This window comes from Asterias amurensis, chromosome 12 (genome assembly GCF_032118995.1).
Source record: "Asterias amurensis chromosome 12, ASM3211899v1".
In the NCBI taxonomy this organism is placed as follows: Eukaryota; Metazoa; Echinodermata; class Asteroidea; order Forcipulatida; family Asteriidae; genus Asterias; species Asterias amurensis.
The window spans coordinates 6370553-6391406 of record NC_092659.1 but is presented as its reverse complement, the minus strand read 5'-3'; the positions used below and the strand labels follow the sequence as shown (position 1 = coordinate 6391406).

Sequence of the window (20854 nt, the reverse complement as noted above, 5' to 3'; positions counted from 1 at the left end):
ATATATAAAGTTGTTTGGGGGCTGACTCCGCCTACCCCCTTTGTGACGTCAATCGAGGCAGACTTTGCCTGCAATGCGTATAGTAAACACACGTGCAAAGTACATGTACGTCCAAGTCGTGAGTTGGTACATTTTAAAATGTGTTTTTCTGCATTCAGCAGCAATACACCTGGTCGGAATTGCCGGAAAAACAAAAAAAAAATTTTTTTGAAACGTACAAACTCACGACTTGGTCCGTACAGTTACTTTGCAATTGTGTTTACTCTACGCATTACAGGCAAAGTCTGCCTCGATTTACGTCACGAACAGCGCCCTCTCGGGTCGGGATCTACTCTTAAATTTGTAAATAACATAAGAACTGATTTTTTAAAACCTTAGTTAACTGTTTATTCACATTCCACTCATCAAAACACATATATTAGTGACAAAAGCTTTAAATTGAAAAAATACCACTTCCAGGTGACTTTAAGCAAAACTTTCTGCTTCAGCAGCTCTATGAAATTGGGTCCAGAGGCTCTCATAAAGCCTCTGCCCTCTGAACAATCAGTGCATCACCAAACTGTATTCTTGGCCTTTGTTAACCCCCTCTAGCAGACATTGTTCTCAGGCATCCTCAACTAGGTTAATTCAAAACTTAAAAAATCTATAAAAAAGCTATAAATTGGGCCAAGGCGAACCAATGGACTTCGCCAATTTATAGGTTGGATTGACACACCTCTTGGTGACAGTGCAGGCACTTTTGTCAGTCCTGGCAAACCTGGATTGTTGTTGTCTTTCTGTTGTCCTCAGTCGTGTAGTACTTTGTCTTCTCTTTTACTGCCTGTCCTCCTTTTTATATCTTGATGTATCGCCCTTTTCACTGTTTTCCAATCCAGATGTATATATTTATATATTTAATGTTTTTAAGAGTTTTATCCTTTACGTATAAATTATTTGTATTTTTGTATTTTTAAGTGAATTGCCAAATAAATAATTGTAATATCTGCTGGCCTGAGTAACAAACGTCGACTCTATTATTTTCATTTATATTTTATTTTATCTCGGGATGATTGGTGAATCAGATGCGTGGGATTTTAGTTGCATTTATTGTTCCGCATCTGTAAATGGGTTAATATTAAAATTTAACCGGAGAGGCAAACTAGCTTTAATCCGAACGCATGAAAATTAAATTGGCTGCTCATTTTCCGAAATAAATTGACCAAGAAAACCTATAGTAAAATTCATAATTGTCGCCTTTCAGAATCAAACGGAAACCAAATGGCGCTAGGATTCTGTCACCCGAAATTACTGGTCAAGAGCATACGAGGCCTTAAAGGCAGTGGACACTATTGGTATAATTACTCAAAATTATTATTAGAATAAAACCATACTTGGTGACGAGTAATGGGGGGAGGTTGGTATCAAAACATTGTGAGAAAAGGCTCCCTCTGAAGTAACGTAGTTTTCGAAAAGAAGTAATTTTTCCACCAATTTAATTTTGATTTCGAGACCTCAGATTTAGAATTTGAGGTCTCGAAATCAAACATCTGAAAGCATACAGTCATATTCGTGTGACAGGGGTGTTTTTTCTTTCATTCTCGCAACTTCGGCGACCGATTGAGCTCAAATGTTCACAGGTTTATTATTTTATGCATATGTTGAGATACACCAGGTGAGTAGACTGATATTTGGCAATTACAAATAGTGTCCAGTGTCTTTAATAATCTTACCCTTCTTTTAATGCATCATTGTCTGAAATAGCGCCCTCTTTCTTCATCATTTGCCTACGATCACATAATTGCGAGTTGGGGCGCGTGATATCACGTAGGGGCATTTTTCGTGGCTGATGCAGAGGAATAACCGCGATATCAGACTTGAAATCAAGTCTATGCCATCTGTGGTTGGACAAACTATGGAAAGCTATAAAATGCAAACCAAAAACATATAAGCTACGGTTCGTAGTAATGTTACACTCAATGTTACAAAAATGGAGTTGATTCAGTTGTAAACAACCAGTCTGGAGGTATTTAATTTAATTTACAAGTTTGCTGAAAAAGTTGAAATATTAGTTTTTCACAACATAATTGTTAAAGGCAGTGGACACTATTGGTAATTGCTCAAAATAATTATCAGCATTAAACCTCACTTAGTAACGAGTAATTTGGAGAGGCTAATAGTAAAAAACATTGTGAGAAACGGCTCCCTCTGAAGTGACGTAGTTTTTGAGAAAGAGGTAATTTTTGAAGAATTTGATTTCGAGACCTCAAGTTTAGAATTTGAGGTCTCGAAATCAAGCATCTGAAAGCACACAACTTCATGTGACAAGGGTGTTTTTTTCTTGCATAGTTATCTCGCAACTCTGACGACCAATCAAGCTCAAATTTCCACAGGTTTGATATTTCATGCATATGTTGAGATACACTAAGTGAGAAGACAATATTACCAAAGGTGTCCAGGCATTGTCTTTAATACAACAGAATCTTATTGCCAATAAACCTTATCATTGATCTCTATTATAATTAGAGATCAATAAACCTTATGCATTGACGTCATCAAGTCGCCATCTTAAAAGTAAAAAGCTGACGCAACAATTGCAACGCACAGATTTGTAAGCGCGGCTCCGGGACTGTACAGTCATATGAAATGCAACATTTTTATTTACACAATAATAAGGACGTGTATGATTATTGGTGGGTTCCGCACTATGCACTGCATGCAGAGAATTAATGTTTTTTGTTTGGATAAAGCCTCTGACCCGCTAGCCTGATGGGCCTCTTGTCTTTATCTGCAAGGATAAAGACAGGTAATTTGCTTCTCAGAACCAGCGATTTCATTGGATCATCGATGTCATTGGATAAACGTGCAGTGACGTAAGTTTCTATATCTGTGTTTTGATTGGCCAGAAGTGACATCTTGGCAGCTGGAGTTGCGGTCGCTTGCGTGTGAATGTGGGTGAAAGGTACAAAAGGAAGGTTAGGCTGAGCATCTGGGCCCAATTTCATAGCGCTGCTTAACGGTAAGCAAATTTGGTTGTTTGTTTTGGGGTGCTTGTTTGTTTTGGGGTGCTTGTTTGTTTTGTGTATTTTTTATTGTCATTTTTATTTTTTTAAATTTTTTTTATAACTTGTTACCTGTTTTCAACGGGATGTGTTTAATGTGGCTATCCAAAAAGAAATTGGGGGCGTAAAATCTTGTGTGCGGAACTAAACTACACAAAGTGACTTGTACATGTACATTGTAGTGTCCATGTTTTGTATACAGTAAACAGCCCTATGTTTTCGCCCTGTAAAGTTCGTCTTTGTTCACGTACCGTTAGCTAACTACATATGCACGCTTGGTTGCCGCCCGTGTGTGAAAGAAGGTCAAAGAACACATACGTGGCCTCAACTTCCCTGTGGAAAAACAAATCAGCCTTTTTGAGATAAAACGGACACATTGCTACTACACCACTATAAGGTTTGGGTAAATTTGTGTGTGTAGTAGACACCCAAACCAAACAGTACACCCCTATCACGTCCGCCATACCTAAAAAAGGCTTAAAGGGTGCACCCCACCATAGGAGAAAACAGAGCGTCGAGCTCATTAATATTTGAAAATATTCTATATTAGACAGATTTGAGAGCCCACAGAAAGTGTTTCAGTGTAGAAATGTTGCCCAACTGTGACCTGGGGGTTGTTGACATCCAGCTTGAGGTATTTTGGATAACACAGGCCCTGAATTAAATGGTTCTATTTGCTGAGAGGTGTAGGGATATTTTTCAAGATTGATGCTCGGACGTTTTGAAAATTAGACCTGTGAAGGGGTGTTTTTACTTGGAGGGAGAATAACTCGACGGGCCCAGGGACAGCGCATATCAAATTGATCAGAGAATAAAAGTTTAAGAGTCAATCAATAATTTTTCCTTTCAAGTTAAAAGCTGTGAGACGAATTTGACGTGAATTTGACGTCACACCCTCCTTTCGCAGCGATTATTCGCAAGGGAGTAGGGTCAAATTCACGTCAAATTCGCTTCGCATTCGCATTCGCAGGAAGTATGAACCGGGCTTTAGTAAGATGTTTTAAAAGTAGAATACAATGACCCACATACGTTTGCCTTGAAATTGCGTGGTTTTCCTAACACGGTCGGCCATTTATGGGAGTCAAAAATTTGACTACCATAAATGGCCGACCGTGTTTGTCGACGAGGTAAAAGGAAAACCACGCAATTTCGAGGGATACTTGTGTGGATCATTATATTCTACTTTTAAAATATATTTCTATTAATATGCATTTTATAACAAATGAACACAAACGCTTTTCAAAGACCAACTCGACCGATCCAAGGCAACGTGTTCCTTTAATAGTGACAATGCCAAAAGTGCAACCATCAGCCGCTGAAGTTACATCATACTTTCTCCTTGCGCTGATGGTTATCAAAAGGAAACCATTTTATTGTCACCACAACCACCCACTTATATTCAACAGACAATGTATCTATTATGCACAAATAAAATATTCAAAAGAATATCCATACATAAATTTGTCTGGTGCATAAAATGATGTCACAGCTCTGAGATTTTGGTGTTTTTTGCTAGTTTCCTCGTTCCCAACCAAAGTGACTACAAAACGTCTGTTTTGGATAACAATGGTATATTTCGTTATTTTTTTTTCCAGCAAGAGTTGTGGGCCCATATTCTCTAGTATTATTTTTATCACACATCTTTTTTGTCATGTTCCCTTTTATGTTCTATTATGATAATAGGTATTTTGTTATCTGTTTCATTTAAAATATATTCATCTCTCACTTAAAAAATTGCTTGAAGGCATACAACTTTACTTGGTAACGAGTAGTCGGGAGAGGTTGATTAAGTATAAAACATTGTGAGAAATGGCTCCCTCTACTATGTAGTAACTGCAGCCGCGTATGAAAAAGAGCTGTTGCCAAAATAAGCGTCCAACCCTTTTAGCAAGCAACAACAGCATGCCACAATCTGTTCAAATAGTGACCCTCCTCTGGGTTCGAGTGATCGTCCAAAAATGAAATCAATTTTTGATAAAACTTCTTTGGGTGCTTTTGGAGACATCGCCTGGTTGCCGAGAAACAGCCCGCTAAGCAACAGTCCACGGCCTGTGGTGGCGCCCTTCCGAACACTGTCTGATAAAATTCTCCAAGCGTGGCATTTTTAGCATGCCGCATGAGCCCTTGATCGTATTCCAATTTCCACTGGTCAATGTGTTTAATGCTTCCCCAGTTTTCGTGTGTACTGTACACCAAGCAAGGAATTCCCTCCCGAGCTTTCTCGAGAAAGTCAGTTGGAGCTGGAAAGCAAAACTCTGGAGTATAGTCTGCTAGTTCGTCTGGGAGGAACACCGTAACATCTGCGAGGCTTTCATAATACTTGATGATGTGGTAGAGATAGGTATGGCTCTCTCGTCCAACGTTAGGTAGCTCCTCCCATTGTTTGACCGGAAATGATGGTTTTAAGCTTTTGCCGTGACCTTTGTCGTACACGTGACAATCCTTAGCAATGGGTTTCAGCCAATCAAGTTTCTCCTTGTAGTGAGATATGACAAATTCAGTTGCCGAAGGTTGACGCTGTTGTTGACGCGTATCTCCTTTCAAAAGATAAGTATAGAAAATGATCAAACCCCAAAACAAACAAAGAGCAATACTTTACAGCACCAAACTACTGCTGCTGCTGCTGCTGCTACTGCCGCTGCTGGGAGGGATTAGAGATAAGTCTACCTCCATGATGGGGTGGGGCGGGGGGGGGGGGGGACCAGACTGCATGATTTACTCAGCGCGCCATCAATGTGTGATCTCCATGGATGTAATCACAGGGGGGGGGGGGGGTAGTATATTGATACCTAGATCGGTCGTGCATACAATAATACGAGCCATTGCCTGTGTAGATAAAAAAAAATTGGTTCGCCATGGACGCGGTAAAAATGTCACGTGCATTAGGCGACGTGCAAACGGAAGATAGGCCTTAAAGACACTGGACACTATTGGTAATTGTCAAAGACTAGTCTTCACAGTTGTTGTATCTCAACGTAATGTATAAAGTAACAAACCTGTGAAAATTTGAGCTCAATCGGTCGTCGAAGTTGCAAGAATGAAACAAACAACACCCTTGTCACACGAAGTTGTGTGCTTTCAGATGCTTGATTTCGAGACCCCAACCGCTCTCCAATGCTCGTTAATACCATAAAGTTTTTATGCTAATAATTATTTTGAGTATACCAATAGTGTCCGTGCCTTTAAACCACTATGGACCTGATAAAATTAATTTAACGTGCTAACGGCAAAAAGTCACGTGCTAAACGGAAACGCACAGAAAATGTTCATGGAAGATAGGCAATTAATTGCGGCCCCCATGCCAGAACCCCGCGTTTGTACGCGCGGCCGATATTATATTAGGAAAGTTTAGCTGAAAGTTTAACGTGAACGTGAACGTCAGAACAATAATTGTGTCGTTAAAATCTAACATTTGTATGTAGCATAGCCCTACGTGAGAATCACATTTTGTTCACGTCAGGTACGTCGTGCACGCAGACGTCATACGTGAACATACAATAAGCTCAAAGTGGCAACGTCACCCAGAAACAACACCATTTTCTGACGTTCACGTTCACGTTTTTGTTCGCTAAACCTCGCTAATGAATCTCAGGTCATTTCGTCGAATCCACGGCGTTGGCTTTGAATTCGGCTTCAGGCTCCGTTCTCTCGTCTGAAGCCCTGTGAGCACTACGCAAAGTACGCGCCGAATCTGGAGCTAGCCGAAGCCGTGGTTTGGAAAAGGGCCTCGCCTCTCATCAACTTAGACTAAAATCCGCTTACCTTTTTCGACCACCATAATATCTCGTCCCCTCAGTGGATCGGCAACCACAGAACGATGTCCATTATTCACGTGAACTATGAGGCCAAAACATAGGCCTACTGTAACTGAACTAGCACAGTAAAAGAGGAAACGTGCTTTGGTTTTCATTGCTGTGATTGATCGCAGACGTAAACCATGAAATCAGCCACGAATGATTAATGAACTTTACTGCTATAATCATGGAGGTCGATTGAATCAACCAAACGCAGCTACAATAGCGGGCCAGGAGTCTGAACATCTGACGTCACACTTTGAGTCTCGTAAACACTAGTCTTGGTTCCAAGACCTTCGGTGTTTTGGCGACACACACAAAGTTCCGAGCTATGTACACAATGTAAACACGGCAAACTGTTTAAAGGAACACGTTGCCTTGGATCGGTCGAGTTGGTCTTTGAAAAGCGTTTGTAACCGTTTGTTTTAAAAATGTATAGATTAGACAGATGTTTTAAAAGTAGAACACAATGATCCACACAACTTGCCTCGAAATTGCACAGCTTTCCTTTTACTTCGTCGACTAACTCGGTCGGCCATTTATGGGAGTCAGATTTATATAATGGCTGACCGTGTTAGTTTGCAAAGTAAAAGGAAAACCACGCAAACTATTTCGAGCGATACTTGTGTGGATCATTGTATTCTACTTTGAAAACATCTTTCCAACCATATGTATTTTATAACAATCGGTTACAAACGCTTTTTAAAGACCAACTCGTCCGATCAAATGCAACGTGTTCCTTGTATTATGATCAGTTTTCAAAAGATTTATAAAGCGCATAAATTGAAATCAAATACAATAAAAAGCAATAAGTACGTACACATTCAAACAACACATGAAACAGCATACTAATTATTACAATTGTAACGAACACACATTGAGGGCGCTAAGTAATTTTGATACACGGATGCCTATAAGGGTGCACCCCACCAAATAGTCTCCCATAGCACACAGTGCAAAATGCTAAATATTCAAAAAACACACGAACAATACTTAAAAGTCTCACAGCTTTTAACTTGAAAGGAAAAATTATTGATTGACTCTTGAACTTTTATTCTATCTAATTTTCAAAACGTCCGAGCATCAATCTTGAAAAATATCCCTACACCTCTCAGCAAATAGGACCATTTAATTCAGGGCCTGTGTTATCCAAAATACCTCAACCTGGATGTCAACAACCCCCAGGTCACAGTTGGGCAACATTTCTGCACTGAAACACTTTCTGTGGGCTCTCAAATCTGTCTAATATAGAATATTTTCAAATATTAATGAGCTCGACGCTCTGTTTTCTCCTATGGTGGGGTGCACCCTATAAGCCCTTTTTTCAGGTATGGCAGACGTGATAGGGGTGTACTGTTTGGTTTGGGTGTCTACTACACACACAAATTAATACCCAAACCTTATAGTGTTGTAGTAGCAATGTGTCCGTTTTATCTCAAAAAGGCTGATTTGTTTTTCCACAGGGAAGATGAGGCCACGTATGTGTTTGACCTTCTTTAACACACGGGCGGCAACCAAGCGTGCATATCTGTGTAGTTCGCTAACGGTACGTGAACAAAGACGAACTTTACAGGGCGAAAACATAGGGCTGTTTACTGTATACAAAACATGGACACTACAATGTACATGTACAAGTCACTTTGTGTAGTTTAGTTCCGCACACAAGTTTTTACGCCCCCAATTTCTTTTTGGATAGCCACATTAAACACATCCCGTTGAAAACAGGTAAAAAGTAATACAAAAATAAAAAATAAAAAAATGACAATAAAAAATACACAAAACAAACAAGAACCCCAAAATAAACAACCAAATGAATAAATTAGTGTATTTATTTACAGGCATCAACGCTCCGGGGAATCTGTGCGTTGCAATTGTTGCGTCAGCTTTTTGCTTTTAAACAACAGCTAAATACCAGTCACAAGCATTGTATATGGCATGAAACTTTGGCCAGTAACATTATGTAAAATAAGCTAGCTATTTTCGTGCTTAAGCGAATTTTTTGCTTAAGCAGCTCTATGAAATTGGGCCCTGACCATGACACCTCGTTAAAGGCAGTGGCCACTATTGGTTATACTCAAAATAACTATAATCATAAAACCTTACTTGGTAACGAGTAACGGGGAGAAGTTGATAGTGGGTGCGTTAGGTTGCGTTCGTTTAGCTTCCCTGGGTCGACCCCGGTGTGTGGCGTGTTTTTTTCCCAGGACGAACGTGTGCAGATAATTACCCACGTTCGTCCTGGAAAAAAAAAACACACACCGGGGTCGACCCAGGGAAGCTAAACGAACGCACCCTTAGTTTAGCTTCCCTGGGTGTGGCGGGGTTTTTCCCCAGGACAAGTGGGTAATTATCTGCACACGTTCGTCTTGGGAAAAAAAAAAACACGCCACACACCGGGGTCAACCCGGGGAAGCTAAACGAACGCACCCACTATAAAACATTGCGAGACACAGCTCCCTCTGAAGTGACGTAATTTTTGAGAAAGAAGTAATTTTCCCATATTTGATTTTAAGACATCATAATAAGATTTTTGAGGTCTCGAAATCAAACATCTGAAAGCCCACAACTTCGTGTGACAAGGGTTTCTTTTCTTTCACAGTTATCTCACAATTTCGACGACCAATTGAGCTCACGGGTTTACTACAATCGTGGTTTAAAAGAAAATTGCAATACTGAACAGTGGTATAATAAATCACGGGTTGTTTTATGTATAAAAATACTACATTTCAAATTAAAAGCATAAACTTGCACAAAATAATACAAAAACACGCACCACAAATAATTGCAGTAATTACCGTGACGATTATTCACCGTTTTTTTTTTTTTTTTACTCATAATTGTTTGGAGGTCAAGAGTTTGGTTGTGACTATCATCCTCTTTTTTAAATTAGATTATTTTTCGTTACTTTTACTTAAAAACGTGAACAACCAAACGTGACCCAAAATAACAGGCTGCGCACACACGGAGAGAGGGGGCGTGTTTATTTCAATTATGTATTTCATGGCGATTATTATGCAAAATTGTATGACTGATATAACCTATGCCGATAATCATAAATCGATTCTATCCGATGCGACTACCATTGGAACCTACTCTCCTATATAGGTTTTGATGCAATGCATGGTGAACATTATTTGGTGTGCGGTAGCATCATTGTGTGTGGCTATTAAGAGAACTGTCTTGCTCTCCTCATGTAAAAGAGTGAAAAATCACTCTTTGAAGAGCCATATGAAGGACAACTCTTTTTCGAGCGGTCTTACATTTTTTTAGATTGAAGTTTGCATCTTTTTGAGTGACTTTTCACTCTGTCCTGGAGTGAAACCCCTTAAAAGAGTGAAATAACTACCAATCTTTTTGAAGAGCCATATGAGCGACATCTCGAAATGTAAAGAGTGGTGTTTTTCACTCTTTCACATTATTTCAGAGAGTGCTATATTCTACTACCGCGGAGTAGATTTATTGTAAAAACAAAATTCAGTAGACTTCTCAGTTTAATTACTACCTGTGCGGAAGGTAGAACATCGGCTTGGACTTCTACTTGTTTAGCTTATAATAGGATCATTATTAACTGCACTACCGCGGAGTCTTCTTAATAAAGTCTCAACGTTTCGACTAGCTTGCTCTCTGGTCATCTTCAGGAGACTCTGCCTGTTACTTCTAACCTACTTTCTTGCTGCAACAAAAAACGAAGATCTTTCGCAGTTTACATAATGTTAGTTCTACGTGTTGCGGTTCTGCTTGTTAGCATCTTGAGCTTGAGGGGGGAAATGTGCTCCACGATGGTCACTATTGCTCCCGGGGAGGAAGGGAAGCCACTGACGGCTAAGGCATTCGCTGAGTTTACCGCTAAGTGCCGAAAAAACAGAAACAAAGGTAATGAATATAGAGATATTAGGCTATTGTTATTCAATTCAATTCAGATACACTTTTATTTCCATACTTCTTAGAAAGATAACGATAAGATGTAATTTATGGAATAAAGCAAAAAATATAACATTAAAGACAAAGGACACTATTGGTAATTGTCAAAGACTAGCCTTCACAGTTGGTGTATATCAACATATGCATAACATAGCAAACCTGTGAAAATTTGAGCTCAATCGGTTCTCGAAGTTGCGAGATAATAATGAAAGAAAAATAACCCTTGTCACACGAAGTTGTGTGCGTTTAGATGGTTGATTTCGAGACCTCAAGTTCTAAATCTGAGGTCTCGAAATCAAATTCGTGGAAAGTTACTTCTTTCTCGAAAACTATGGCACTTCAGAGGGAGCCGTTTCTCACAATTTTTTATACCACCAACCTCTCCCCATTACTCGTCACCAAGAAAGGTTTTATGGCAATAATTATTTTGAGTAATTACCAATAGTGTCCACTGCCTTTAAGTAGCAGTTTGACGATTACTATTACCCAATAAATCAAAAATAACGTAAACTGATTGTGGGTCAATTGAAAATGAACTTGCGTTAAAGGCAGTGGACACTATTGGTAATTACTCAATAATTTTTAGCATAAAAACTTACTTGGTAACGAGAAATGGAGAGCTGTTATGTAGTAAAATATTGTGAGAAACGCGCCTCCCTCTGAAGTAACGTAGTTTTTGATAAAGAGGACATTTCTCTCTCAAATAATGAATGTCGTCAGAGTGGCATTTATTATGCATCTGAAAGCATACGCATTTATTTTGTGCAACAAGGTTTTTTTCTTTCTTTTAGCATGATTCTCGGAGAAAATAACGGGAAAACCCACACCTTGTTTCCGCACGTTTCGCCGTGTCATGACATGTGTTTCAAATAAATCCGTAATTCTCGTTAGCGAGAATTGATAATTGTTTTAATGTTTTCTCAAAAAGTGAAGCATTTCATGGAGTAATATTTCAAGAGAACTCTTTCACCTTTACCTTCTGTAAACTCTGTAAGTTATTTGTAAATCTGTGAACTTTTTTTTCTGTACTGAAAGTGTCCAATGGCTTTAAAGAGCACAATCATTTACGCCAGTGTAATAAGCGTCTTTTGAGTTTTCGTTATGTGTGTTGGTCGGGGGTGTTTTCAGCAGCAGAATGTGGGTTCGAATCTCGATCATGACACTTGAGACCTTGAGCAAGGCACTCAACCATACCTCGTAAACAGATGGGAAGGTATGAGGTTTTCTGCCCTAACAAGCCCCCTTGATCGATGCCTTAAACGGACTGTTTCAGCCCCATGAGTAGGTGACAACGTGCCCCTGATGCAACCGAACCAACACTTTTACGGTTTGGGGCACAATGGGTGGGAGTCCAAGGGAATAGGGATTTCTATGGGGATGGGCTACTGATTGTATTGTGGTAGGGTATGGAGGACGAAAAGAATCAGAATTACAGAAAAGCAGATTTTATGTTTTTTTTTATTTCAATTTTTCTCCTTTTCCTCTTTTCTGCTGCCTGAAAAGCAGATTGAACATTTTGTGAAAATGCATTTTCTACTTTTATGTTACCAGAAAAGCAGGGTTAACTTTTTCTCCATAGGTAGGGACCAACATCCATTTATGGCATTTTGTAGCGATTCTTAGTGGGGTTACATTTTTTGTTTTCATAAAATCAGATTTTCGCCCCTCTAATTATTGTTTTGGTCTTGTTTTCGTTGGGGTGGGAGTGGGGCACTAGGAATGTTTTCGGGGCACGTGCCAAATATCCCCCTTTTGCCTACGCCGCTAACCTGGTGACAGTTGGTTTCTGTGTGATAGCCCCAATCAGTTTCAAAAGGCACTTAACAGTAGCGAGCAATTGAAAGCTTTTGATTGTATACAACATTGTGAGAGTCGACTCCCTTTGAAGTAACATAGATTTTGAAAAAGAGGTAATTTCTCACTCAAATAATAAGTTAATTTTACCTGAAGCCTTTTATTATGCATCTAAAAGCAAACCAAGTTGTGCAACTCGAAATGTTCACAGGTTTGTTATGTTATGGTTATAATATTGAGGTACACCAAAAGAGAAGACGGGTCTTTGACAATTACCAATAGTGTCCAGTGTCTTTAAAACAAAGTATAAACCACAGCCTTGGATCACGCGAGGAAAATTAAAAAGAACAATACGGTAATTATATGGCGGCGTGCCATAAATTGTAAGCCGATAATGCATTGCCACATAGCTGAGGTCTCCAAGTCAAGGCATCTGGAAGCACACAACTTGTGCGACAAGGTTGTTTTTCTTCCATTATTCCCTCGCAACTTTGCCAACCAATTGGGTTCAAATTTTCAGGTTTGTTATTTTGTGCATATTATGTTGAAAAGACTGGTCTTTGGCAATTACCAAAGGTGTCCATGCCTTGAAGCCAGTCAAGGCATGCCCCCCCCCCCCTGCCGTCCATCCTCTCCAAAACTGGTGAGTTATTTCACTCCAACTTTCCCACATTACTTCGTTTATTATTTCTTTAAAGACACTGGACACTCAAAGACCAGTTTTCTCACTTGGTGTATCTCAACATATTTATGCATAAAATGACAAACCTGTGAAAATTTGAGCTCAATTGGTCATCGAAGTTGCGAGATAGTAATGAAAGAAAAAACACCATTGTCACACGGAGGTTTGTGCTTTCAGCAGATGCTTGATTTCGAGACCTCAGCTGAGATCTCGATTCAATGTTAAATATTTTAGTGAGAAATTACTTCTTTCTCAAAAACTATACGTTACTTCAGAGGGAGCCATTTCTCACGATGTTTTTTACTATCAATATAAACCACAAGGGAAACTGACTGGGTAAATTTGTGAATGATTTTTGGGGTTGAACAAAGAATTGACTAGAGTGGGATTCGAACCAACGACCTCCGGATTAACGTGCCGGCGCTTTACCAACTGAGCTATCTAGCCCTATATTGGCAGTGTCCCTATTCTGTCAATGGGCCAGAAAAAATAAAAAGTAGCATTTGCTTTTACTAGTCTTTTACTTAAATCCTTATAAATAAAAGTAAGCCTTAATATTGCTAGCAATTGGTCGAACTAGTAGGTAATATCAATGCTTGAGGGACTCTTCTTATTGAGATGTTAATAAAACCGACATTTTACTATTACCTGATAGTTTCACAAGATACTGGGCCGTGTAAAGGCCAGCATTAACAAAATGTCGATAAGTTTAAGATCAGGCATGAGAATTTGCTAAAATCTCTATAAATAACCTTTTACTAGAAAAACACCATTTACTTGAACGGATTAGTAAATGGTCAGAGAAAAGCCAAATAGCGGGGTATTCAGGAGTATAACAATAGAGGCATGGACTCGCTGATCAATAGCGATTAACTGAAATGCAGGCGGGGCAGTTTCCACTTAGTCAATTTTTTGATGGCGGCAGTGGCTATGAGGAAACAGCCAGCCTCTCCACGCCAGCGCTCCAAAGATTGGTTCTTTTAGAGCAATTAAAGTACACAACAAATTTATAAGTAACATTTATCGTTGGATCATTAGACCAAGGGAAAAATAACACTTTAATACTGACCCGATACCGAGCCATATATGCAACACTGTTGTTCAAGTAAAATCTCAAGCTCCTCATGCAGTAGCTTGTAAAAATACAAGTAATTGCTACAGTATGTTAGTAAAATGTCGTTTTTATTTATATGTCTATAAGTGAAAGGTAATCTAGCGAGCAAAATGTTCATGCCTGATCTTTTACTTTTCAGTCTTCTTGCTAATGCTGAACCTTTAACTTGATAAGTAATTGCTAGTTTTTATTTATCCGGCCCATTATCTTTGTTCGGGGGTGCCAGTCAGAAGCCATACAACCGTTAACTGCCGTGTAGCCATGCAGGGATCACACCCAAATTACGATACAACCTGGGAAGCGGCAGCTAGGGGATCACCTTAAGGGGATGCGACTTTTTGTTTCAGATATCAATATAAACCACCATTTCCTTTTTCAAAGGTTGAAAAAAGATCAATCGGTGCCTTGGATTTTTTAATCTAGAAACGTTGGAGTGAGAGGTTGTAGAATGAAGATTACTAATTGCAAATTGTATTGTATTCCGGTGTCAGATCTGGTGTACAAAAAGCTGCCATAAAAGGGACGCGAGCAATTTTAATAAACCCAAATGAAATTCTTGTTCAGGAAGAGCTAAGACTTTAAATACTGTCATGTGGGGGCACATGGGGTGGAGGTAATAATGAGAACTTAATTGCATATCGAGCTGTCATTTGACAGACATGTCCCCTGTACCATACCTATTAACTCAAAAGGGGTTCTGACAATACGTTACCCTATATATAGCCACCACTTGGTTACAATATTATTAGTTGAATGGTATATAATTTTTACATTAAAGATACGAGGTACAATTTCATCATTTTTAACTTGAGAAAGTTGCAATCTCCTTCACAAACAATGCACCCCTGATAAGTGGTAGTTAATTAAAAATAGAAAAATGAACTTCTGTCGGGATTACGATTTTGTCAAAGCGCATCAAAGCGCATGGGGATCATACGGTGATATAAGCTGAGAAAATAGAATTGGCTGTTGCAAACAACTTACCAACAGAGTCTTTCTAGCAGAGTCTTTCTCGAAGGCTAAATGACAACACAACAAACATGAACAGGTAACTAAGTGAAACATAAGCAGTGCAGTGGAAATACATGAATGGGGTTAGAAAGCATAAAAAAAAGCAGGGGGTAAACAATGAATAGGGGGACAAAAAGGGGGCGAAGGGAAGGGACTGGCTTGACCACAAGCAAGAAGATGGAAACACAAAGGACAACATCAAGGGTGGTGAGGTTGGGTAAAAAGTAATTAATTAGTGAATGAGGCACAGGCTAAAAGGCTATGGGGAAAAAAGGAGACAGCAAAACAAAAGGTTTATTAGTCGTTTCCTTCTTGGATGTTCAGACCATGGGGTTGAATGGTCTGGAGGCGTCTAATCTAGAGTTTCTCCCTACTCAAACGAACAGTCTCTCTGTGGTTGCCTAGTGCCTCTATGCCCTGTAAGATCATGTCAGAAATTGAGTGATTAGGAAGATTGAAGTGATGACCTACAGGTGTATCTAGCTTTTGGGTCTTGACTGTGATATAAGCTGTATGTAATGTTTTATTATTATGTCACGTTCACCAGGCATGCAACAAGGTTTGGTTTCGTGCACTACCCCTTAATTTTGCGAGAGTTTGTGTGTGTTATTCTGAAACAGCAGCATCATCTGTCGAAGTTCTTTAAGAGACACTATAAAACCACAACAGAACTCGAGCAAAGAACTTCCATGGTTTTTAAATAAAATATACAAGGGTTTTAATGAAGCAATCATAAATTTGAAAATCTCGTTTTGAGTTTGGTTTTCTTCGTCGTCGCCGCCGTCGCAGTCGTCGTCATCTCCTCGTTAATTTACCTAGCATGTTTGAAATATTGACTTCAACAAATATTTGTTTACAAAATTAATATAATGTTATACAAGATGTTAAATTTGCATCGGGGGGATAAAGAATATTAAAATTTGGTTTTTACCCATATACCGATGTTAGCACTGTATACTCAGTTCTTTCCCGAGTCCTGTAAAAAAATAACACAGGCATGTTACTCGGTAGTCTAGTTGGTAGGACAATGCTCTAGAGTTGCAAGGGTCGTAGGTTCGAATCCCACCGAGTAACATGCCTGTGCGATATTTTGTCACAGGACTCGGGAAAGTACTAAGTTTACAGTGCTAACTTCCCACACATCGGTGTATAATATGGGTAAAAACCAAAATTTAAAATATGATGTTGTTTTTAAGTTCAACGTGCGGTATCACCTTTCATTATCTGACAGTGACGTTGAAGCCGGTGACTACAAAACAGCCGTCGGTCACCACTACAATTTCGTCATTAACAACTTCGGTGCCACCTTTGACCACCGAAATTCCGTCAACGACAGCAGAACCACCGTCAACAGCAACTTTGATGCAACCACCGACCACCAATTTTCGACAAACGACACTAACGACAAAGGTCTCAACCACACCCTTGGCAACACCATGCTTCTCGATACAGACACAATCCAATGACGTGAAACGAATCCCCGAAAGTCGAAACTTCACATCATATCCCGTGGTTCTGCTTTTTACTCTCCAGAACTCTGCCAGCAATTTGATTGAGCTACGTTTTATGGATGCTGGTGGAAGCGCAATAAACGTTATTGGTAAGTTTCCATGTTTATTTAGCTGTTTTGGCTGTTTCCGCTCATTGTTCGCATTTGGAATTAATGTAGTATTAGGATTGAAACGTTTCGATCAGTATGCTCTGATCGTCTTCTGGTACTGATCGAAACGTCGAGTTAAACCAACGGTTCTTTTTAGAACCTCCCCAACTCATTTAGATATTATTACATGGTGTTACCGCAAACTCTTCTATATAATGTAGTTTTGGTACAAGCAAGACGATGTTGCTCACAATCTCAGTCAACTATATTCAAGGATTGGATAAGCAGGCTTTTGAGTCATCGTGTAGTAGTACGCTTTTGTTTATCCTGGCCGTCTTAGAATGGATTGTTGTCCCTTCCTCTTCCTTCCTCCACATCCCGTACCTGTCCTGTACCCTTTTGTCTAATCCCGCTCTTCTAGTTACCCTGTTTTTTAGTTACCTTTTTTGAAGTCTTATTATCCTTTGTTCTACTTGTTGTATATGTTTTTGACACTGGCCGAATAAATAATAATAATAATAATAATAATAATAATAATAATAATAATAATAATAATAATAATAATAATAATAATAATAATAATAATAATAATAATAATAATAATAATAATAATAATAATAATAATAATAATAATAATAATAATAATAATAATAATAATCATAATAATAATCATAATAATAATCATAATAATAATAATAATAATAATAATAATAATAATAATAATAATAATAATAATAATAATAATAATAATAATAATAATAATAATAATAATAATAATAATAATAATAATAATAATAATAATAATAATAATAATAATAATAATAATAATAATAATAATAATAATAATAATAATAATAATAATAATAATAATAATAATAATAATAATAATAATAATAATAATAATAATAATAATAATAATAATAATAATAATAATAATAATAATAATAATAATAATAATAATAATAATAATAATAATAATAATAATAATAATAATAATAATAATAATAATAATAATAATAATAATAATAATAATAATAATAATAATAATAATAATAATAATAATAATAATAATAATAATAATAATAATAATAATAATAATAATAATAATAATAATAATAATAATAATAATAATAATAATAATAATAATAATAATAATAATAATAATAATAATAATAATAATAATAATAATAATAATAATAATAATAATAATAATAATAATAATAATAATAATAATAATAATAATAATAATAATAATAATAATAATAATAATAATAATAATAATAATAATAATAATAATAATAATAATAATAATAATAATAATAATAATAATAATAATAATAATAATAATAATAATAATAATAATAATAATAATAATAATAATAATAATAATAATAATAATAATAATAATAATAATAATAATAACTATACATTAAGTGTTTGTGAACAAACACGAAGCTGTTCCGTGATGTTTTGCTTGGATTATGTGCTTCATTGCCCAAGGAATCTATAACTGAAAAAAAAGTTTCAAAAAAGTTTTGTAGCTCTTGATATTAGGTCACACGTCCCGGTTGACCCGCAAGTAAAGGTCAAAATGGGCCCACAGCTACCAAAGACTAATCTGCAATGCCAAGGAGTCTATAACTGAAAAAAATTAAAACAATCGGTTGTGAAGATCTTGATATATAGTCCCACTTCCGGTTAACCCAGAAGTAGAGGTCAACATAGGGTCACAGTTTTCCAAAGTTAATATTTATTGCCTTAGAGTCTATAACTGAAGTTTGAACAATGGCTTTGTACTTCTTGAAATATGGGCCCACTTCCGGTCTACCCGGAAGTAAAGGTCAACATGGGGTCAAATTTGTTTTCAACTAATCTTGAATGCCCAAGGAGTCTATAACTGAAAAAAGTTTGAAAATCGGTTGTATATTTCTTGAGATATGGTCCCACTTCCGGTTGACCCGGAAGTAGAGGTCAACTTGAGGTCACGGTTTGTCAAAAGTAATATTTTATGCCTAAGGAGTTTATAACTGAAAAAAGTTTTAAAATCTGTTGTATAGTTCTTGAGATATGTCCCACTTCCGGTCGACCCGGAAGTAGGGGTCAACTTGAGGTCACGGTTTTTCAAAATTAATCTCCAATCTCCACAGAGTCTTTAGCCACAAACAGTCTTAAAATCGGCTGTATACTTCTTAAGACATGGTGCTGCAAAGTTTTTCTACTTTAATATGCAAATGAGGGTCATGTGGTTAATTAGTTACTAGTTGACATTTTTCAGAAACAAAAGATGCCAACATCACGACATCATCTTCTTAGACTCTCCCCGAGAGTCCTCAACCCATTATAGGTCCGCAGTGTGTTGCAAGAGCCATAAATAAGTTCAAACAATGCAAAGAAAGTGACTGCACCCAATTTATGAAGTACTACGTTGTACCCATGATGCCAAGATTCTAATTGATTAATTAGTTAATAAACGAACATTGATTGCTTTTATGGACTGAAACAAATCTTATTAGAATCAGTGTATTTTTCTACACAAAATATGATATTTAGGAAACTAACAGATAAATAATTTTGAAGTTATTGTGTTTTTGACCAGTTCAAAGTATAGATTTGAAGAGCCATTGCTTTTGTGCACAGACACAAAACGTGCAGTAAATGACGTCATGGTGACGTCCTCCGAAATGTTATGTCAGAAATCACCTGAACAGGACCTGACTAGTGTATAGCTGAAAAAAGTTTCAGGATCGGCGGTCTTCATTTTGAGATATGGTGTTAAATAGGTTTGCTAATTAAATATTCATAAGCTTAATTAAGGCTTATTAATTAACAATTTTAGCATTTTTTTACGATAAGAATTAAGCTTATGTTCTATGCTTCAATTTGGTATAATAAACTCACTCTTTCGTATTAGGGTTAAGGAGATTAGGCTGCCACAAAAACGTGTACAAACGCTATGGGTTTTTAGGAGAAACAAAGAATAATAATAAACATAAAAATAATAAAAATCTCGACGAAAACAAAACCTGTTCCGACGGACGGTCGGAACAGCTAATAATAATAATAATAATAATAAAAATAATAAAAATCTCGACGAAAACAATACCTGTTCCGACGGACGGTCGGAACAGCTAATAATAATTAAAAAAAATCCCCGCTCACTCCTTCCTCCCCGCCGCGCACACTACTGTCGTTTTGCACCAAGACTACATTTTTCAGAACGTAGCGAGAACGAGTTCGTTGTGATGGGGGGGGGGGGGGGGGGGGGTAATATGAAGAGTATGGTGAAATCGGCGGCAGTGCCCTTTAAAGAAACCCACAACATTCAATTCTTATGAGATATTCGTTTTTTTTTTTCTTCCAGCGGTGAGAAGAGGTCCCGATGATTCAACTATCGGATCTACAACTGCAGTATTTAATACCGATTATGTTTCGGATGTCCTACGGCGATGGTTTGATAAGACTGGAAGCTCTCGACGAAAGTGGAACTAGTATGACGCATGGCAAACCGACGGCCGTCGTGTAGCAAAACTAAAACATGTCATGTGACGCGCTCTAAACCAATGAGCAGGCAGAATCTTTGCAAGGGGTGTTATAAAGCTCTTTATAACACCCCTTGCAAGTATTCTGCCTGTTCATTGGTTTAGAGCGCGTCACATGACATGTCTTAGTTTTGCTAGACGACGGCCGTGTGATAGTGCGTCGGTTTGCCATGCGCTAGTTCGAAGACTAGCACACGGCGCCGTGCGCTAGTCCGACAGACTAGCACACGGCGTGCAGTACCCAGACGTCCGTTGCGTGTACGAGGATGATAAATTAATAGTCTGTAACCATTTCGGATTGCACGACACTACATGCAACACAGTAAGTAAAAGTGTTTGCAATCTGTATTCGCGTCGTCCG

The 20854-nt window shown here is 37.7% G+C and overlaps 1 protein-coding gene and 1 pseudogene across 1 annotated transcript; one reads left to right on the top strand and one right to left on the bottom strand.

Annotated features, from left to right (window-relative positions):
• Positions 1–4302: 4302 nt before the first annotated feature.
• On the bottom strand, positions 4303–7030 carry LOC139945235 (uncharacterized). The gene is made up of 2 exons (XM_071942546.1): positions 6801–7030; positions 4303–5575 (listed from the first exon to the last, which is right to left on the bottom strand). The coding sequence occupies exons 1-2, from the start codon at positions 6946–6948 to the stop codon at positions 4923–4925; spliced, it is 801 nt and encodes a 266-aa protein (XP_071798647.1). The 5' UTR covers positions 6949–7030; the 3' UTR covers positions 4303–4922.
• A 3512-nt stretch (positions 7031–10542) lies between these two features.
• LOC139945389 (uncharacterized) lies at positions 10543–20477 on the top strand (annotated as a pseudogene).
• Positions 20478–20854: the final 377 nt, after the last annotated feature.